Source organism: Galleria mellonella, unplaced genomic scaffold, assembly GCF_026898425.1.
Source record: "Galleria mellonella isolate WM207_F2 unplaced genomic scaffold, CSIRO_AGI_GalMel_v1 utg64, whole genome shotgun sequence".
In the NCBI taxonomy this organism is placed as follows: Eukaryota; Metazoa; Arthropoda; class Insecta; order Lepidoptera; family Pyralidae; genus Galleria; species Galleria mellonella.
This window is the reverse complement of record NW_026442133.1, coordinates 9,306,893-9,317,770: the sequence shown is the minus strand read 5'-3', so window position 1 is coordinate 9,317,770 and position 10,878 is coordinate 9,306,893. Positions and strand designations below refer to the sequence as shown.

Genomic DNA, 10,878 nt, shown 5'->3' with positions numbered 1-10,878 from the left:
GTTTACAAATTAATAAAGTTATTAGTCGAATATATAAGAGAGAAAGAGATGAAGGTAAACAGCATGTTTCATAATAATATTTATTATTCTTAGGCGAGGATCATTATTTTAAGACTTTTAGTAAACTAATAGGTCCTTTACATAAAGATGAACATGGTGCATATTGTTAAATAGATTATTATGTAAGTTTTTTGCCATTGGCCATTTTAGACTGAATCAGATTTTGGTGATATTATATATTGAAATATAAATAAATCAATACGTTATTGTTTATAACGGCTTTACTCACGTTTTAAATTCAGGAATACTCATGAGCACAGAGAACAACACTAGTCACTATTGAATACATTAATATAAATAATATTTTAACAATAAAGAAGAAATATTAAAGTCGGTTTACAGTTATCAAAACTAACGCATAACACCATTTATTTTTTAAAGTTCATGGTAAGTTGGAACTATTGAGCACAGTGACATTAACACTTTTTGTTCTTGACGCCTGGGTGGCATATTGTATTTATGAGGTATCAATCGTTCTGTAATATATAATATTAACCCATAATATTTGCAATAACGCTCAAGTTTACTTAATTTTACGCTGTGCCTGATCTTTAATACTTGATTTATCATAACTATCGTCTGATAACTAGTTTGCTCTCTACTTTCACTTGAGTATTACATACCTAGCAGTAACATTTTATACTTTCAACAGATTAATTTTCTGCCATAAATATTAAGTTTTCTGCAATTATAATAGAAGCCATGCCAATTTTAAGTGAGTTCTTTGCATTTTTTGATTAATTATTAGAATTCCATATTCTTCATATTAGGTTTTATTTAAATGGTTAATAGTATTTTACCATTGAGATATAGTTAGATTAATATATTCAAAATAAGTCGTATGGCAGTAATTATAAAACCTAATATACCCGAATATTTAAACTTAGATATTAAAAACTAATTAATTTAAATTCTTAAGTATAATAAGTCCATATTGTTTTAGTTATTAGAAAGAAGTAATTCATTTAATATTTAATTGTATTTTTTTTTTAAATTACATACATTATTGAAAGATAAAAGGTACCTGGCAGTATACATGCCAAATTTTAAAAATTAATGATCAGAGTTAATGTATTAAAAATAAAATTTATGTAAAGAACTTGTATATGTAAATAATGATTGTAATAGATTGAAGTACTGTATTAATAATTTATTATTTATTTAAGTACTTTTTAGGAATTACAAAATATGAAATCACATGATTTTTTGTTTTATTTATAAATTAGCTTTATCCGCGATTTTATTAGCATAACTATAATATATTATATGCAAGAGTTTGCTGCCTCTTGGTACCTCAATCAATGATATGTTTGACTTAACATATATTTGGGGAAAGAATACATGGTGTTATGACCATGCAGATAAATGGACACCCGCAAGAATTATGACCATTTTTCTACTTTAATTATGATCCATATCAGCTGTTAATGTTCTATTGAAGAGCGAGAGTCCCAATGTCGGTTACTAATGAATAATGTCAAGCTATAATTATCAATTAATGTAAATGAAAGGTACATTTGCATTAATTTGACACCAAATTAACTTGATAATCGTTTTAATAAGTTTATTAGTCAATTTTAAAGGGTCAATTTACCTTACTTTTTACCACCTAAGTTAAAAGTTAGGGAGTATTTATACATTCCGGAGTCTTAAACAAACTTCTAGATAATTAAATATAATAATGGACTTATGTAATTTTACAAAGAGAAATTAAATGCGTTAGCAATTTTTTAAGAGAGTATTTACTAGTGATACTGAATAATTTATTTTTTCCATAGGAATAAGTGTTGATAAAAGAAAAAAAATAATCTCTCCTACTAAAACGACACGACTAGCTGTTAAGTTACTACTGAAGTCGCAAAGTATTTTGATATTTGATCTGCTGTATTACTATTCATATTGCTTGCTCTGATAAACAGAGAATTGTTTATGTATTGATATAAAATGCAAATACATTTTATTTCAGACGACAAGGCTGAGGACGCGTATTAAAATTATAATAGTACTAAGTAAAACAACACAAAGGTACAAAGTTACAACATAATTCATGTACCCGAGAGGATGTCGTTGGTCGGCAATGAACAAGTGAATTATTATGTACTCGTATTTTGTGTTTCGGTCTTCACTCTACCTTTGCTTTGCTTTAAAACAAATGCTTATTTGTGCTGAAGCAAAGCAAAGCAAATTTGGCAATTATTTTTATTAATTATGCAAATGCTATAAACTTTCATGCTTCTAAACCATTCATATTAATTGAAAGCAGTGTACCTACGGTTAGTGGATTGACATGGTGTATATAGATAGATAGTCAAATTAAATAGAACAAAATTAAACATAATTCTATATTATGGAAGTAAATAATATAGAATTATGTTTAATTTTGTTCTTCCCCGTCTGCTGCTGAAACTTTACTAACAGACAATGTTAGCAAGTCATCAGCTGTATTTAACTTTAGACATACATCATCAGTAGAAATAATGAAAATATTCAAACAACTTAATAATAAAAAAACAGAGGATCTATGGGGTATATCTGTTAAAATACTGGATAGTATAATGGAAATTATTGCGCCCTCTCTTGCTTTTATTTTCAATAAATGTATAGATGAAGGTAAATTTCCTAACATAATGAAAATTAGTAAAATCATACCGCTTTTTAAATCTGGAGATAGGAGTTAAATTATAGACCTATATCCATACTCCCAGCACTCAGTAAAATTTTTGAAAAAATAATCCTTATGCAACTTGTCAGTTATTTCAATTTAAATAATTTAATCCACAATAGTCAATTCGGTTTTTCCAAAGGTCGTTCAACTACAGACGCAGGTGCAGAGTTGCTTAGACACGTATTTGCTGCATGGGAAACTAAAATGGATGTGATAGGTGTTTTTTGTGACCTTTCTAAGGCTTTTGATTGCGTTGATCATAATACATTGCTAAAAAAACTTGCTTTTTATGGCGTCAAAGACAATGCTTTAAATTTAATAAAATCTTATCTATCTGATAGAATACAGAAAGTGAAGATTAGCAACGCTACGTCTGACGGGTCACTTGTGCAAATGGGTGTACCTCAAGGATCTATTCTCGGTCCATTTTTATTCCTAGTTTACATTAATGATCTCCCATATGCCATGCAGGATAGATGCGGCATAGTATTGTTTGCAGACGATACTTCATTGATTTTTAAAGTTAATAGAATGACAAATAATTATGACGATGTAAATAGTGCTTTGCGGCGTCTCCTGCACTGGTTTACAACTAACAATCTTATGTTAAACGCTAAAAAAACAAAATGTGTTAATTTCTCTCTATCTAAAAGTTTTAATACTAATTGCAATATTAAATTAAATGACGAATCTCTCGAATTTATAGATTCTACTGTCTTTCTAGGAATCACACTAGATAATAAAACACAATGGGGTGCACAAATTCAAAGCCTTGCAGCGAAACTAAGTTCAGCAGCTTTTGCCGTGCGTAAAGTTAGACAGTACACTGATACTGATACTGCTAGATTAGTCTATTTTAGTTATTTTCATAGTTTACTCTCTTATGGAATATTACTATGGGGAAAAGCGGCAGATATTAAGAATATATTCATATTACAAAAACGTGCCGTTCGAGCGATCTACTGTATGAAGAGTCGTGACTCATTAAGAGAGAAATTCAAAGAGGCAAATATTCTCACCGTTGCTTCTCAATTTATATATTCAAATATTCTATATGTTCATAAAAATCTTGACTTATTTCCAAAAAACAGCAATATTCATAATATTAATACTAGATTTAAAGACAAACTTGCTGTCCCCAAGTATCGTTTAGAAAAAGTTAATAGGTCTTTTATGGGAATAGGTATAAAAATTTACAATAAGATACCAAAGGATATGTTGGAATTACCCTTAAATAAATTCAAAACATCTGTTAAATCATATTTACTGAGCAAAGCCTATTACTCACTAAACGATTACTTGAATGACGAGTGTGCATGGCAATAGTTGTTCATGCACTGAATTTTCATTTAACGTTAGACATAGACACCTATATAAATATACATTGTAAATAAACTGGCTTTAAAAAAAAAAAAGTAATTCAATTGAGTTTCTTGCCAGTTCTTCTCAATTGGATCTATATACCGAACTGGACGGTAGGGTAAATATAAAATTATAATGTAAAAATTTGACGTTCATAAGCGGCTAAAATGTCCTACATGAATAAATGATTTTTGAATTTTGAATTTTGAATAATTAAAAAGACACACCCTCTTTACCCTTTTAGGAGAACGTTATTTTCAAAAATGACAAAGTACTTTCTTTTTTAACAAAAGACTAAATTTAAAACTTTGCCTTCCTTACTTAAAATTTCTAACAAAACATACAATAAAGTTCTGGAACGGATCTTGGAGTAAGGGAAATGTCATTTGTTGGCCTTTAATCCTTCAAAGACACAAGACTGTGCATTTACTGCAAAGAAGGTCTACTTTGTTATGGCACCTAAGTTCCTGGATATCCCTCTTTAAATCTCTAAAAAAATCGGGTTCATTGGGAATGGTATTTCGAGCGACGCTCAATTTAGGTATTATTTAGAGGAAAAAAGAAACTAGTTTCTAATAAACTTCGGGTTCTGAATAACCGAAAGAGTATTTCATTCATCAGCGTCGATTCTAGCTTTATAATGCTCATCTTCGTTCACATATGGAATACTACTTACACTTTTGGGCAGGAGCATTCCAATATCAACTCTTTTCCTCACTTGACTCCTTATAGAGTTAAGCGGTTCAAGTGATTGATCATCCCATGCTGACAAACGGTTTAGATTTTCTAAGTTCGAGACGGGATGTTACTCCTTTATCCAATTTCTGCCATCTGTACAATAGAAGAATGTTCCATTGAGTTATACCACCTGATGCCATCTTTTTTTATCGTCGTATCTTTCGCTATAGAACTGGAGTTCGCCCATATAATTTGCATGCGTGGCACACTACCACTGTTCATGCATTATGTTCGTTTCTATCTCGTACATCTGGGTTATGGAATGGGTTTCCTTCTTCAGTTTTCCCTTAAAATATAGTATGGGGCATTTCAAAAAACATGTCTACAAACATTTAAAAGGCCAACAACACACAAGCAACTCTCCGCGTATTGCAAGAATCCCTGAGCGACGGTCACCGATTCCCATCAGGTAGATTAGCAGCTCATTTACCTCTCCAAAAATAAAAACAAATTTCATTTAATTATATTTAAATTCATCCCCTGCCTCACTCTTTTAGAGACAAAACTTTAAAAAAATGCTAAAAGATAACTTTTTTTTTCTAGATATTTATAATGTCCATTACATGTACATGTACATTCCAATCTCCATTAGAAGTTAATAATACAGTTCTACATGGAATAGCGTGAAAATCAGTTAATAAACAATGGATAATTAAATGAAGGGTAACAAAGTATAGTACAAATAATAACGACATCATTTTACTTTTATTACCTTATCTGCGCTCACATTTTGATATTAATTTAACGAATACCAACACTAAATCGTTGATCAGAAATGATCACAGATAATAAGAAGCACTAAATGTTAGTATTAGATTAACTTTATAAATAGGTATTACTATTCAATTGAATAGCGAACTCAAAGTTTATCTTATATTTATTTTTCATTTCATAAAAATAAAACCAAAATAGGTAATGAAACCTGTTCTTGAAAAATAAAAAATATTAAAAGATACAAAGCATATAAAAACAAACAAAAACATTTGAAAAATAATTGGATGAATTATAAAATTACTAGTGTTTATCCGCGATTAATAGATTCTCCATCGCAAATGCTACAAGTATACCAAACTTTATGAGAATTGGTTTGTTAAGGCGTCGATAAGTAATAAAAAAAATTCGCTTTCACATTTTAAATATTACTAAGATATTGGTTATTGAACTTAACATATTGTTCATTTTAATAAGGATTTACTAGACAGATAGAATAATAATATTATGAGTGTTCCAATATTATTTTATCTTTGTATGAATTTTTATAAAAGCGTCAAATGCTCTTGACAGATATCCCTTTTGTTTGATAGATTCCTTTGTTTTGTTTCATTACCTTTCATAAATCTTGAACGAAATTTGCCTAGTCGTGACTTTTCGAGAATAATCAAAAGACTACAAAAAACGGTAACAATAAAAACGAACTGGAGAAATTTTGACTGCTTTTGTCAAAGAATTGAATGATAACGATATATCTACGTACTTATCTATAATTGGTGGAAATTTTGTACAAATTAAAAGCCTCTTTAATCTGTTTACTTTCTAAAACGTTATTTAACTCAACACAATTTTATACTTTCCGTGATTTTCTTCAATTGAGCTGAGTGTAAAATTTACATAATATATCTAACATACCAACATACTTAATTATACAAATTTATATACAACGCAAATTGTTTCTTGCACTTAGAAAATTAATACGGCAAAAGACCTAATTAATTAATTACTTCGAAGTTCAACAAAAGCATGATAGTTGCTGATAGTGATTGCCTTGCAGTTGTAGATGTTTAAGATCATTAGTTTAATTCTAGAACTGTTTTGGTTTTTTTTTATAATGAACCTATTTTAATATTAACTAAAAGCTATATATGCGTATATACATACGCATATATAGTTTTACATACATACACATATAATACTATATAAAGGTACAATCATACAATACATAAATAAAAAGTTGAGTCAATTTAATTTCTATTTTTCTAAGGTACGTTAATTTAAAGTGCAAGAAACTGAAGATTCAATATAAATAAATATAAAGTTATTTAGATGGTTCGGCCTTCCCTAAAGGGAGAAAGGCGTGACAGATATGTATATATATATATATATATATTGAACCTATTTGATTACCAAAATCGAGCCTGGGGAATTCATGTACGCGCCAAAAAATCTACAGCGTCGCTTAGATCGTTGTCTATTTAATTTATAGAAAAAGAAACATATCCTCTCCACATCAAACAGTATGGTTACACTATTTTATAGACTTCGTCATCATAGCGCAATGATCGAATCAACAATCGAGTGAAACTAATGACGTAACTAAATACTCCAACATAGAATTCTTATTTAGTCGCAATGTATAAGACTACCTGCAGTTACACGGTAACGGTGTCAATATAGTTACAAATACCCTATTAATACACTACGTGGTATAATTCTCATTACATGTCACATAAACCTAATAAAAAGTATCGTCTATATTAATAAAAGTGAAAGGTGGTAATGTACGCGTGAGTGAAACCGTTTCCATTTCCATATTTGTTTTTTTGTTGTTACCGCAACGGTGGACAATTGGCCATCCTGTTCTATATGAAGAATCATTAATCACACACAGCACAATGGTTTGTATTGTTTATAAAATAAAGTTGTAATAGCTAATTAAAGAACTTGTTATGTCAGTAACAAGTTTCTAAGACGAGCATGTAAATTGTACATTGACAAACTTCATATTATGGTTTCAAAATGTCTTAATGAAAGTACCAAGTTAGTTTACTGCGCTAAATTTTGAGTAGGTGAGGTTTTCTGTAAATATCAAATGTTATTGTAGGAATCTATAGGTCTACTATTTTAATTGTGTTTATTTTTATATATTGCTTGTTAATTATGATTGTAAACTTCTAAATGAAATAAATAAATAATTTTCTACATAAAAATGCAGACAATAAAGATGTAATATTATTTCGTGCATTTATTTGGTATTGGTATTCGTATGTAATCAAATTATAAATTTATTTGGATTTAAATTTACCAATGAATATACGCAATTAAAAGTTGTGTGTTAACGAAAGTGTTTACTTTTATTTTAATCCTTTATTAATTTCATTAAAATCGACATTGGATAAATAAATTATTCTTAAAACTATTTTAATTTACCTACTCGGTACCTACTGTAATAAATTGTACTTAGTCAAACTGTCAACTCAGTCCGTTGATAGTCTTGATTTCTAAGTATCTATCTGTTTTCTTACTGTTTCTTAGTAATTATTCAGTGAACCATGAAAAGTATGACATTTATACAGAATAATACCAGTAATACTAAGCTATTTTATATCTTTTAAATGTTACTTTTTTATTGTATACAAGTTATTACAACATAAATCCTTGTAAAATAAATTGTCTAGAAGAGATATCTTTTTATGATCACCTTTTTTTTTTCGATGGGTGAAAATGGTATGGTAACTCCGCCTGCGCTAACGGGATACGCTGGCGGAACACCTGTGAAGGGTGATAGATGAGAATGAAAACAGGCCAGTTAGCCCATTATGACAAATTCATCAGGAATTAACCATGATAGTTTCCAGGGGCAACCGCGAGGAGGTCGACCTGGTTGGGTATATTGCTAGCAATGGGATTCTCAGTCTTCATCACTAACAATCCCTTTCCCCCAAATGATCACCTTTGTTCACTCTTAATTATAATCATTACTGTTATTTAGAAAATGATTTTTTCTAAATTGGTTTTAGTCACAAGCGTGTTTAGGGGAGGTGTGGCGATTGGAACGTGTCCATCCCAGGATTATCTGGTGCCCATCCCAGGATCTGAGGAAAACTTTACAAATTCATATCTAAGAGTACATGAACTTTTTTTTTAAGAGGCTAGACCCTAGAAAATAATCTAAAATACTTGATTACGTCATTGGTTCTCATTATACTCTCAAATCTTAGTGGCCTGGTTTACATAGCAACAGGTATCCAGCTTGAAGATAAGGTGATGGGTGTGATTTGATTGCACTTATTATTATAACTATATTTATAAATACGAATATATATAAATATCAATCACATAATCTTATTCAATATACTTTGTTTTCCTGTTATTATTATAAATATTTTTATTATTATTTTATACATGCGACCGGTTTTGTAATGTGACTTTCGGGCATCATTTACTAACCGGCCGCGTGTCAAGAAGTCACAATGCAATCAGTGAAATGTTAAAATTGTACATAAGTTTTTGTCTTTAAATCTGTGCCTCTAGTGAGAAAGGGTATAACTCAAGTTATAGCCTTTTTCTTTTTTAGGCTACTTTAAATAAGCAAATTTTTCTCTTTCGAATGGTATAAGAATCGTAACGATATCTTTAAAAACAATAGAGATAGTAAACATGTAAAAGGCTACAATTAACAAAATATTTGTGGTAAAAAAGTCATAATTAGAAATAAAACTACAATATTTTACAAAAATAGTGCCAAAAATGATAAGATACTTAGAACTACCCTTTACATATGAATTTATTTTTGTGTAAAATTAATCAGTTCGATTTGAACCCTTTTACACCATTTAATAGCGATTATTTTTTTACAGCGTAAAATACACAACATTGTTTTTCTTCGATACTTTAATAAAATAGTTTTAATTCAACTTAAAACTATTTTCACATGATAATTTTAATATTTTTGTTAAGTGTGATTAGGTATAATAGAATTATTTTTAAAACTATAGGTTTTACACAAAAACCGACAATTTCATAAGAAAGAGGAGAAAAAATTACTATAAATGCAATCATTGACTTGTTCAATTAGCAAATAATAAAAGCACCAGAATTTTTTTTTCTTTATTTAAAATAGTTTTTTGGCTCTCCTGAAAAGTGGCCATTTTGAATTGAACCTTTTCTCACTAGAGGCACAGAAATATGTGATAATAATGATTTTAAATATCTAAAAATAAATATAAAGGTGAGCAGACTGTAATCAATACAAAAAGAATTGTTTCGTAAATACAAAACATGCGAGGTACATGCCCATATTCCAACATTATTCTATGCCTACTTTTGACAATTTAAAACTATATGTAAACAGAACAAAATATTAAAATATAATCATATACTGCAGCTTAACCTATAATACCATACGCTTTTTTAACTTACGTCTCAACCCATATGGGAGTTCGGTCCCCATGAATGAATCCAATACTTTATTATTAATAATTACAATAATAACGACCTGGCTCACGAGGTGACCGTAATGTGGGGGGTGACATCTACCGAAATCATTCCAATCGTTATGTCGGTGAACGGTCTTATCCCAACCAGTCTGAAACAACATCTCAGACGGTTGGGATTCCGAGGAGGCTCACTCCCGGGAAGGATGCAGAAAGCGGTGCTCTTAGATTCTGCCCGCATTGTACGCCGGTTTCTCTCCCTGGGGCCCTGAACCCCGGCCGACTGTGCTTCTGCCGGGGGTTAGTTGCCATCTCCTCTCCTTAAGAGGGGAGATGAGAATTTAAGTAAAATTTAAAAAATAATAATTATCTTAAAACACTGATAAACCTTCAAATAAGACATATGACCATTTACTCCTGATATATTCACTTTCTATGTCATGGTTCATGTCTACGGTCTCTATATCGAATAAACTAGTTTAATTTTTGCATAAATTCTCATTTTTGCTTACATCCGCCTCTCTACCATTTAACAAACTTTCTGTCTACTAGCTAAAATTTTACCTATAGTGCATGCACCTAAAATAAAAAAAAAATTGTTCCTAAAGTATGGTACTACACACCTGGGGAAACTTGGTCCCCGAGGAACTTGATATCTGATGCTATTTTTAACCACTTGGTCCACTCTTACTTTTGGCGAGCTCTCAAGTGGCCTTGAGAATATACGGAAGATCGACGAACCTATACTCAACAAAACCATTTCCAAAAATATGTGTGACGGCAAAACTTACTCCCCTATGAGTATGGGTAAAAGTTAAGCAAACAACCTAATAGCAATTTAATCATAATAAACATAAGTTTTAAAAACACAGTGGAACAGATTAAAAAGATTTTTAAAATGTA

General features: G+C 30.1%; 1 protein-coding gene across 1 annotated transcript in view; it reads left to right on the top strand.

The window, feature by feature from the left end:
- The first annotated feature begins 7,181 nt into the window (after positions 1–7,181).
- The window catches only part of LOC113514088 (glutamyl aminopeptidase-like), a 29,198-nt gene continuing 25,501 nt past the window's right edge, over positions 7,182–10,878 (top strand). The window contains exon 1 of the mRNA XM_052900091.1: positions 7,182–7,437. Coding sequence (XP_052756051.1) covers positions 7,435–7,437 — 3 coding nt within the window. The 5' untranslated portion in view covers positions 7,182–7,434. The remainder of the gene's footprint in view (positions 7,438–10,878) is intronic.